Source organism: Embiotoca jacksoni, unplaced genomic scaffold (assembly GCF_022577435.1).
Source record: "Embiotoca jacksoni isolate LCO1_2020_lvr unplaced genomic scaffold, fEmbJac1.0.p SCAF_23, whole genome shotgun sequence".
Taxonomy (NCBI): domain Eukaryota; kingdom Metazoa; phylum Chordata; class Actinopteri; family Embiotocidae; genus Embiotoca; species Embiotoca jacksoni.
Genome location: NW_027185374.1, coordinates 3,768,631 through 3,779,888, shown reverse-complemented (window position 1 = coordinate 3,779,888; position 11,258 = coordinate 3,768,631). Strand labels below are relative to the sequence as shown.

The 11,258-nt window shown below is 44.2% G+C and overlaps 1 protein-coding gene across 1 annotated transcript; it reads left to right on the top strand.

The window, feature by feature from the left end:
• The first annotated feature begins 2,375 nt into the window (after positions 1-2,375).
• On the top strand, positions 2,376-5,693 carry sox7 (SRY-box transcription factor 7). Its single transcript, XM_069158292.1, has 2 exons — positions 2,376-2,921; positions 3,950-5,693. The coding sequence occupies exons 1-2, from the start codon at positions 2,690-2,692 to the stop codon at positions 4,939-4,941; spliced, it is 1,224 nt and encodes a 407-aa protein (XP_069014393.1). The 5' UTR covers positions 2,376-2,689; the 3' UTR covers positions 4,942-5,693.
• Positions 5,694-11,258: the final 5,565 nt, after the last annotated feature.

Genomic DNA, 11,258 nt, shown 5'->3' with positions numbered 1-11,258 from the left:
AACTGTGCCGCGATGGCACTTTTTGGGTCCCCGACATGACAACATACCTGCTCACAGCATAAGTTTCAACACAAAGAGAACACGATCGGCACTCCCCCGACAGCCCTCTTCACTGGATTTGGCTCCTTCTGACTTCTGTCTGTTCCCCAAAACTTTGACCCGAAATTTGATGGGCGTGCTCAGCTTCAAGTCCGTGGCGAAATTGCGAATACTTAGTCATTAAGCCTGTGATGGACTGGCGATCTGTCCAGGGTATACCCTGCCTTTGCCCAATGTGAGCTGGAATAGGCTCCAGCCCCCCCCCCCCCCCCCGACCCTGTTCAGGATAAAGCGGGTATAGATAATGGATGGATGGATAGCCATTAAGCTTATAGTTTAACCCTGCTGCATGCACATTACACTGCTGTGCTCCATTCATGCGCAACAGAAGGCTCTTCTTGATTGTGCCTACTATATTGTGCTTTTGGTTTTAGATTTACATATCATAGACGAGTCGATTATTGGCCCTGGTGGAGGTCTGCGCTCCAAGAGTTCTCTTGTAGTTCCCAAATTAATTCATAGATACATTAAACAACAACAACAACAAAAAGGCTGCAAAGTAGACTGAAATATTTACTTTTGTGCGCACAGGATTATAATCCTCATTTTTTTTTGTTTTTGTTTATATTACATTAAAATGATGCATAACAGCAAATTTGGCGTGAAATTAATAGATAATCATAGAAAAGAGTGATAAAGGTTCATGTTAGGTTTACCTTTCTAATGCTCAACTGGGGAATCCCTTCACAAACAGTTTTGGATGTACAGTCGCTTAAAAAAAAAAAAAAAAAAAAAAAAATTGTTGCCATGGTGAAATGTCCCTTAACGCATAAAGAGACAGACTCGCTCTTCAAGTCTTCAGTAGCCACATGTCTCTTCGACTGAAAGGGTGAACAACAGCAGGCTGATGCAGCTCCCACCCACACAGTGGTTACCACTCACAGCTGTAAGTCATTTCAGAGATCACCCCCCCCCCCCCTCCAACTCCAGATTTCATGTGCTTCATCACCAATTTAAAACGTGATGTGAAACTCTCGACTGTACTGTGCCTGATCTCGCAGTCACTCTTATCCCTCCATCAGCTCTCACTTGTTCTGCTGACTTTCACTCGCACACCGACTACACATCCACGGGGCCTCTCGTCTGAACACCCAGAGGAAGTGTGGCCCTATATATCACTGATGTGCCCGCTCTACGTGCAATCTGTGGCTTCAGGTGCCGTTTCCTGTTCCTGTGCGTGGTAAGTTTCACACAAAGCTCGAGCTGACACTTCAGTTTGGTGGGTGGAGAGGCACAACTCACCAAAAGATGTGTGCTGCACCTTAAGATCCATGTTCCCTGTGAATTTAAGACGGCTAGATATTCCTCCGATGTGTAGCGCCCCTCCTACATATTAGAATCCAAGATACTGTCTGAGCTGGTCAGTAGCTCTGTTTGAAAAGTGTGTGTGTGTGTGTGTGTGTGTCAGAGATAGCGAGAGGGAGCGTAAGCTCGTCCATGGCTGCAGCCCAAGGGTATCCTGTCAACAGGAACTCCTGGATTTGATATGCACCCGCTTCTGACCACTGAAGGAAACTGATTTGTTTGTGTGTGGTTTCATTCCTACTTTAAACCACAGACGTGTTCAGGAGTTCCAGGAATTCATCTGAACCCAAATTGAAAAAATAAGCAGCATACTTTTCATATTGGCCTCTTAGTTGAGATGACTTGTGAAAAATATATCTGAGGCAATTCAATTCTGTAAAATTCGAATAGAAAGGAAGAAAAAGGTTTGTATTTTCTAAAATTGAGAGAGTTTTGTTTTGCACGCCATGCAAACACCTTGATAAACCTGGCAGCTTGGAGTTCTGGGTAAATGTGGACGTGTCACCAGTGCAGTTTTCTGGCTAAAGTCCTTGATCCTTGAGTCAACTGCAAAACAGGTTGGGCAAGTTTGAGTTTTTTTTTTCCTTGTGTAGAAAAAACTGAATTTGCAAAAAAAATCTCTGTCATCAATAGTGTCCTTGCACATTTAAAAAGGATATTGTTTTTGTTCGCAAAAAATATGTCTGTGCCTTCTTGTTTGGCAAACGGTTTCACTCAAACTGGTGACCAAATGGCTCAAAAGAATCATGAATGAAATGTTCGGAGTTCCCTCGTTAGTTAAAAAGTTATGAGGTTATCTGTGAGAGAGAGAGTGTTGTTTTGTTGTGAGGGTCAGTTTAAGGAGTTGGTAGTGTTGAAATGTTGCGCTCTCTCTCTCTCGCTTCCCTTTCACGGGGCTCAACTTGCAATCAAGGAGGAGCCGACGTCCTCCGGGGTTTCTCCTGGAACCTGCTCCTCAAATATAAAGCGCTCCCCCCATCCACCAGGAAAGACTGAATCATAACTCACAAACAGGAGCCGCCGCCTGAGCACAGCTGTGGTTTCTCCTACAGCCTTGTATTGACACCTGACTAGTTTGCAACTGTAGTGATTTTAATCAGAGTGAAGCACCGCTGGATTTTTTTTAATTTTTTTTTTAAACTGTGTTTTTGGTAGGGTTTTATTTTTTTTTTCCAGCTTATTTTGTTTCCAGCTTTTTAATTAGTCTGCGGTCTCCACACAGAGAGAACAATTTGTCAGAGTGTCACACGCGCACTTTGAAGTTCGTAGAGGAGAGAGCGCGCAGATGGCTGCTCTCATCAGCGCGTACTCGTCGTGGCCGGAGTCCTTCGAGTGTCCTCCAGGAGACGGAGACGTGGCCGACGGACACGGCCCGCACAGGACTCCCGTGGACAAGGCGCCGGAGCCGCGGATCCGACGGCCCATGAACGCGTTCATGGTCTGGGCCAAAGACGAGCGCAAACGGCTGGCGGTTCAAAATCCAGACCTGCACAATGCCGAGCTCAGCAAAATGTTGGGTGAGGAAGAAAGTTATTAAAAGTTACCATTATTATTATTATTAAGCTTATTATTATTATTTTGTAATTATTATTAGTGTTATTTTCTAATCCTTTTCCTTCACACTTATAATTCCCCCCGGGCCTCGGTTGTTTAACAAAACGTTAAAACGTAAATGTTGCAACGCCAAAAAGACAAGTTCATAAAGTCTAAAAATTTTGTTGTTCAAGTTGTTAAAGATAAGACAGCAAAATATCTTCAATTGCAGCTGGCCATGAGGTGCACTAAATGAATCACAACTTCGCAGCAGTTGCAGAAGCCTTTAGAGCGCGTCCACAAAATCCACATGAAATAATTTACTGTCACTGAACTTTAAATTCGTTAAGAGACGGACATAAAAATGCACAGAAAATGTATCTATTATTTATTATGGATTTATTCATCTTGGATTAATGCTTAATGTTAAGCTCTAAATCTGGCACCCGCGCAGATCATCTTTGAGCCAATTCCAGAACAGAAATGTTTTCATAAATGTATTTAAAATTGGTGTTTATCTTAACACGAGACATTCATTATTTTCAGTTAAGTTTTAATTTAAAAAATACCTTTTCAGAACTGAAAAGGACCGTGAACGTTGCAGCGGAAGTTTTATTAGGTTACAGATTTTTTTTCCGGTCTTTTTTTTTCTGTTTACTGTAACGCACCAGAAACGTTTATCAAATTGCGAGGATTAAACAAGACCTTATCTTTACATTTTTCTGTTATATGTTTTAAAGTACTATTTAACTATTCAGTGGTGTTATCCCAATAATATCCACATGAATTTAATATCTTCATTATCCATTCAAAGAAATGAAGACAAACGTCTTAAAATGATGGAAAATATTTCTACAGATGCGTTATAGGGATGGTTTGTGTGAGAAAAGATTGTTTTGTCAGTTTTATTGTGTCATTAATGTGCAAGAACTCGTTGTAGTGTATAATTTGTTGAACTATATTGAAGAATTTGAGTTCTAAGTAATAATCTCTCTGTCTCCTCTGCATGCAGGCAAGTCATGGAAGGCCCTAACTCCCCCTCAGAAGAGGCCCTACGTGGAGGAAGCGGAGAGGCTCCGGGTGCAGCACATGCAGGACTACCCCAACTACAAGTATCGGCCTCGCCGGAAGAAGCAGCTGAAACGCATCTGCAAGCGAGTGGACCCGGGCTTCCTTCTCAGCGGGCTGGCTCCCGATCACAACGCCCTGCCCGATCAGCGAGCCCTCTGTCACCCCCTCGACAAAGACGAGGGCAGCCCTAATGGAGTCAGCAGCGGGTTTTCCAGATCCAGCCCTGCTCTGCCCAGCGTCAGAAGCTTCAGGGACCCTGCCGGTTCCAACAGCAGCTTCGACACCTACCCCTACGGCCTGCCCACGCCTCCCGAGATGTCCCCCTTGGACGCCATGGACCACGAGCATGTACCCTCCTCTTATTACTCGACGTCCGGTAGCTCCTCCGTCTCCTGCTCCTCCTCAGCCTCCTGTCCTGATGAGCACCACCAGAATCAGACACACATGGGCAGCCCGCCCCCTTACCACACTGACTACATTCAGGCCCAAATCCACTGTGGGGGCACACACTTAGGTCACATCCCTCACATGTCCCAAACAGGGGGCAGCGGTGGACTGATCCCTGGCCCGCCCCTGTCCTACTACAGTTCTTCACCTTTCTCCCAAATCCACCACGGTCTCCACCAGGGCCACCTGGGTCAGCTGTCCCCCCCACCAGAGACACAGGGTCACCTGGAGACTCTAGACCAGCTGAGCCAGGTTGAGCTTCTGGGTGAGGTGGACCGCAATGAGTTTGACCAGTACCTGAACTCCACTGGGAGCGGGTTCCACCATGAGCAGGGCGGCAGCATGACTGTCACAGGACACATCCAGGTGGCATCAGCCACCACCGCTCCAACCACTGCGTGTCCCAGTAGCACCACAGAAACCAGCCTCATTTCGGTGCTCGCGGACGCAACGGCGGCCTACTACAACAACTACGGCATCTCGTAAGCGTGGTCGCAGCACCTGTCATACTTGTGACTGATCAGACACACTAAACAAGGGTTAGGATGGGTGAACGAAACTTGGGATGATGTTGCACTTGGGTGCTCATAAGGGAAAGATTTTTGCGCAGCCGTTTGTAATTTCAAAACCCTTATTAGCATCTGTGGGCGACATCGTCAGACCATGATTAAACGCTGAACTGATTACTGAGCAATATGACTGTCCGGAGCCGAGGAAAGAACAAATAGCAATTGGAGGAATATGAAGAAAAGGAGATGGACACCTCAGGGATGCAGAGATACTACAGTATGCCACCTCCAGTTGTCATGAAATTCCTAAACCAGTAGAACAATCGTAATAGACTTGTTTGTCCACTTGTAAATGTCACTGTTGCCACCCAGGCATGTACAGATGCTCTTTAGAAGCTAATTTAAGTCCTTTGATGTTTTGAATTAACGCTACCTGTAATGCTATTATCACCGCTTTCCATTCGAATGTTTGTATCATATGTTTTTGCTCTCATTAGTTTGGGAGTCTTACCTCAGTAGTTGTAATTGAATGAGGTTTTAGTTGGACATTTCTTATGCAATTTAACAAAACGGTGTGTAATGAGGCGCGAAAGGCGTTTATACTTCTCAAGTACTTAATAATATATAATCAACCTCTACACTGAAAAATAATAATGTTAACTATAACTGTATGCTGATTTAGGTTTGTGACAGACAATAATTTAAAATAAAGGTCAATTTTTTTATTAATGCAGTTGCTATTTGGATATTTTGCCCACAGACAACATACCACGACACAACAATTGTTACACCTAAACAGGCGATGTTGGTCATATTTAATACTCTTAAAGGAATTGAGCTCTTGCATATGGATTACATTTCCAATCATATACATATCAATAACAATTAAAACAATTAGATTCTGAAATTTAAAAAAAAAAACAATAAAAGAAAGCGGGATTCCTGCTAGTTTTTGATCATTTTAATGCACGGAAAAAAAAAAAAGGTGTGTTCTACTTGTTCAAGTGATCCATCCGTCTTTGAATTGAGTGTCACACCATGTATTCGTCTATTTCAGGCTCCGTCTAGCTGCGAGAGGCCCATTCTGACACCCACTCCCCTGCTGGCTTTTTCTCCCCTCCATCATCTTTCTCCACCCGTCTCCTCTCGCTTTCATTTCATCCCGGTTCAGAGGATTAGTGTAAAACAGGCACAGTCGTCGCCACCCCGCCTCCATCTCAACCGTCCTTTGTTTTCCTGGAGTCTTATTCTGGGTGCCATTCTTAGGCACGCCGGACCCCCTTCCACCCCCCCGCCCCCTCACCCCACGGTATATCTTGCTGATGCAGACCTTTCGTAATCTGTACAAAATAAATAAAAAAAATAAATTCCGGGGCCTCGTTGACTGTTTTACACCCTTCTCATTTTTCTCCTCTCGCCACTCCTCCCCTTCTCACCCTCTCTGTTCTCTTGAATTTTTCTTTTTCGATAAAAGGAATTCAGGGGGCTTTTGACAAATCCTGGAGTCTGGCTGGTCTTCCTGCATTTTTTGGGAATGGTTGAGTCGTGCTTCTTGTAAAGAGGATGTGGCGGAGGAGCGGTGTTTCCTGACTGATAAGGGAAAAGCCTCTCTCCGTCAGGATGTTTGGGCCTGGCTGGGCCCTGCATTAAAGAGCCAGAGTGAGGGAAGGGAACCCGCTGTTCAGCAGGCGGGAGGAAACACTGACGCGCTGATTAGCATCTTACTTACCCGTCTTTACTTATCCACCATTTTTCAGGAGAGGCTTTCTCAACCTGGCCTATTGTACCTTGACCACAAACACGCAGACGCACCGCACAAAGATACACAATAATGAGCTAAAAGCAGGTTTCTCAATGTGAAAACAAGACTTGCACAACACATGCACTAAATATGACCTTTACATGCAACCGTGATCATGTACTCTTGACGCTCCTCGTTGCGGATGTGATTAAACTGACCAGAATGACAACATTTATCACGTAGCAGTCTTTGCAGCCGGCCGGTGTCGTGCTCATTTCTTTGAGGTTAGATCATTAACCTTCGTGCCTGCGGGGTTAAAACTCTGCAGAGGGTCCATTTGAGCGTGACCGTATTTTGGATGTGGGGAGCCGGACGGGTGGTGCCCCAGGCATACGGGGTGAGAAAGTAGTGCTTGGTAGGGCATCGGCCCCAGAGTTGTTAGGGTGAGCTCGGGGTGCGGTTGCAGACTCCCTTGGTAAAGATGACCTGCAATGTCTCAACAGTCACATCCACCACCTCAGGGTAGGACGTTGTAACACGGACAAGGACAAAGACTCAAGCGTCAACAAAGCGTCATCGCATTAGACGTAGACTACAACACAATAACCCGGAGTCAGGCATGAGCTGAGGTGCTGTACTTGAGCATAAATCACAGTTCAAAGCAGGATTTTAATCATGATATCATATTATATAAAAGTGTTTTTAATAGTGTATTTCATCCAAACAACTGAAACAAATCATCATGGCCACCATGGAGATTTGGAATAAAAGAATAAATATATGATAAAATGCAGTTAATATTACATGAAAAACAATTGTCTCTAAAAGTATTCATGAGTTAATAGAAACAGTCCTTTTTCAGTTTTATGAAAATGTATTTTTCAGATGATCTCATTTTGATGACAGATGACATAAAGCATAAACGAACAGCACTATCTTTACTTACTTGAACATTTCAAATTGAAAATACATAGTATTCATTGGACAACATATTTACAAAGTGTCTATTCATTATGCAGCCATTTGCAGCTGGACATTCATTTCTAAAATCCCACCCATTGTCCACTACATTGAAACCTTCTGCCTAATATTGTGCAGGCGCCCCTCATACTGCCAAAAACTGCTCTGTCGAGAAATGGACTCCACCAAACCCTTGAAGGTGACCTGTGGTAGCACCAAGACGTCAACAGCAGATCATTTAAGTCGCGTAAGTTGCAAGGTGGGTCCTCCATGGATCTGACCTTTTTGTTTCACAGATGCTCGATCGGATTGATATCTTCGGAATCTGCAATGTGTATCACGGTGCATCATCCTGCCGAAAGATGTCACGGCTATCAGGGAATACTGTTAGCATGAGGGGGTCTACATGGTCAACACCGGTGTTTAGGTAGGTGGTATGTGCCAGAGTAATATCTGCCTGGATGAGGACCCATGGTTTTGGAGCAGAATACTACCCATAGGATCACCCCGCCCATGTCGGTTCGCCTTCTTCCCATAGTGCATCCTGCATCCACCTCTTCTCCAAGTAAACAACACTCGTGCACCCGTGGTTCACCCGTACCAAGCCACCTTCTTCCATTGCTCCATCATCCAGTTCTGACGCTCTTTTGCTCATTGTAGGTCCTTTTGGTGGCGGACTGGTTAGTTTGGACACTCTGACTAGTCTGCAGCTATGCAGCACAAGATAGCATGATGCACGCACTTTATTAGTGCGCAAAAGATAAGTTTATATTAACAGAGACAGCACAGCCCAACAGGCTTTCTCCTTTCACTGCACCTGCTTCAAGTGTCAGTCATTTCAATTCCATCTAGTGTGCGCTGTTGATTTCTTTACCATGTATAATAATCTTTTATTAGGGCACCAAAATCCTTTCGGTGAAATGTCCAGAAGAGCTATTAAGGAGTCTGTACTGATATTTGTGCATCCTGTGACTTTTAAGTTTTGGGAAGTGAGGGCAAAATACTCTGCTTGTCAGCCTCAGTTTTTCCCTCCCTGGAAGTTGACTCATCATCATCCTAACCTTTAGCCAGAGCTTTCTGTTCAAATTCAAAGACAGCCATTGCTGCTGTTTCATCTGCAATAAATCAACAAGAACAGAAAGAGAAAATAATGTGTCAACAAACGTTGGCATGATATGGTTGTGCACTGCCTACATTTTTTAAGACTTTATACACACATGTGCAGCTTAAAAATGGTGTCTATAGCCTTTTTTGAATGACCGTAGTGTTCATAAAACTTTTAATTTGACTAATTGAATCTTTCACGCACTTGCAGAATCACAAGATTTACAATATTTGTGATTATAAGGATATAGGCTGAACAAACAAAAGAGCCTGCTCTTGTTATTTCTCTCTGATTGCTGGCTGGCTCAGTTCCAGTCTCAGGTCAAGCCCGTGGAATGGGTCTGTCAGGTAGTCTGTTATGTTTCCTATTTCCTCCTCTGCCGTCCATGTCACTTCCCTCGGCAAACAAACAACTCGCTGGTCTAACACAACACCAACTGTCAAGGTAACAACGCAAGGCTCGGGGTGCGTGGACGCAGCCCAGAGCTTTCACAGCTGTGTAAAGTATTATCCATCTGTTTGGGAACGAGTTGAGCAGTGATCACTGAAAATATCTTTTTCTCTGGAGGCATGGAGGAGGCTGACTGTCTGGTTGGCCATTGTGTAGCTAACGTTCAGACACGTCACATTTGGCAGATGACCATATGTGCTATATGACGTTCTCAAGATATTACCTCTAGGTCAAGAGGAAGTGGCTAATGTGAACTACGTGACCTAGGCATATCACTGGTTGAGACTGAAATGCCCTTTAAACCTACTTACTGTACATGGTATGATGTGTTTGATTAACTGACTGAGCTTGTATGCGCCTGCTGACCGTTGTGCGATTTCCTCTTATGATATTTGAGATTATAAAATCAAATAAAGCAGCTGCAATAGACACAATTTCTTTGCTGCTGAATGGAGCAAACGTATTATTCCAAGCAATTTTAAGGGAATAATTTCATCTTTTCCTGTTAATCCTGGCAAAAAGAAAAGAATAACCCCATTACAACATCATCATCACACTAAATGTAGTGAACTTTACACCAAATTAAACTACTCTATGTGACAGATGAAGACACATTTCCATCAGTAAACACTAAATGTTGTTGGAGTGCATTTCCAGTTGGAGTGTGTTACAGCAGCATAATAACCTGTTTACAATTTGTACTTGGCCCTAAATCTGGCCAAAAGGAGGAAAAGAAGGAAAACACACACACACACACACACACACACACACACACACACACACACACACATCTCACAGCAAGGGATTATGGGTGCAGCTATTCTTCATCTCATTGTGGCTCAACAACAGGCAGAGTGTGAGGTGGCAGGCAGGCGTGTACGTCGCCGGACGAAGAATGGACCAGACTCGTCGAGGGACAGGTGCCATGTGGCAGAGGATGTGCGGGGACACAGATGGGGACCCCTGGAAAACTTGGGGGACTGCACGAGCAGCCAAGGGCCTCCCACCCGTACCTGTGCTGTGAATGCTGCAGCTGAACGGGATCCGGCACCTGTTCTAAGCAGATACAGGCGACCGGCAAAAGCACAGAGGGAGGCCAGCGCATGGCTGCCAGCCCAGGGAAGGAGAAGGCTAGATTTCCATTTACCCGTCAGCGCGGCCTGATTACCAAATCGGCACAGCCAGTAAAGCTTGTGCTCCGCTGCAGAATGTACAAAAAAGGATTGAGTAATGTGCTTTCTTCCAAAACTATGTGCATTTCAGTAAACTACACACTTTAATAAGAGCTTTCAAGTTGTATAACAACATGTTTCAGAGTAAAAACAGCACTGAAAAGTCAAGAGGAATGGACACTTACACATACTGCTGCAGAGTTATTATTTCAAAACGGTGATGCAAAATGCAGAGCGTGTCCTATTTTTACTGCCTGGCCTGCATTGGTCCCTCTCTCTCTCTAAAAGCATGGGTTGCATTGGTCTACAGTGCGAATGCTGCAGCGCTATCTGGCTTGTTTTTGACTGCTGCAGAATCTCCCGTGGGTGGTGTAACTCTTCACCTCAATGTGGAGGAGGATGTTCCTATTGTGCTTCCTAATTGCAATGTGGTTGTTCCATTTAAGAGATAAAATATCCTTATCTGTTCCGTGTGTGATCTCATATTGTGAGAATAACTCGAAGAGGCGTTACAGATTTTGATTCACATTTTAATTGAGCTAATTACGATTTGTAATGTACCGCTGTCATTTTCTGACAACTAATAAAGAGAGGGGGCATTAAAGCTGGCACATGCAGTTGAATTGTAAAAGAAAGGACTAATTCCTGCAAAGTTTGGGAATCTTAAAATTGCCAATCTTTTGAGATAGTGCTGTCCTTTCTTTAGACATTCAATTAGAAAAACATGCTGTCCACACATTAAGTGAATATGGACAGAGCTCTTTAAGAGGGTAAGGACAACACGTCTTTGATCCGAAGTCACTTCCGTCATTTCCATTTTAGTGGGCCCACATACTGCCATCGTGGCTCTGACCACGTTGTCCTGC

Bases quoted from the DNA above. Each gene is read 5' to 3' on its own strand.
- sox7 (XM_069158292.1), top strand. From the start codon at position 2,690: ATGGCTGCTCTCATCAGCGCGTACTCGTCGTGGCCGGAGTCCTTCGAG. The intron at 2,922-3,949 runs GTGAGGAAGAAA...CTCTGCATGCAG, and splicing joins CGAGCTCAGCAAAATGTTGG to GCAAGTCATGGAAGGCCCTA.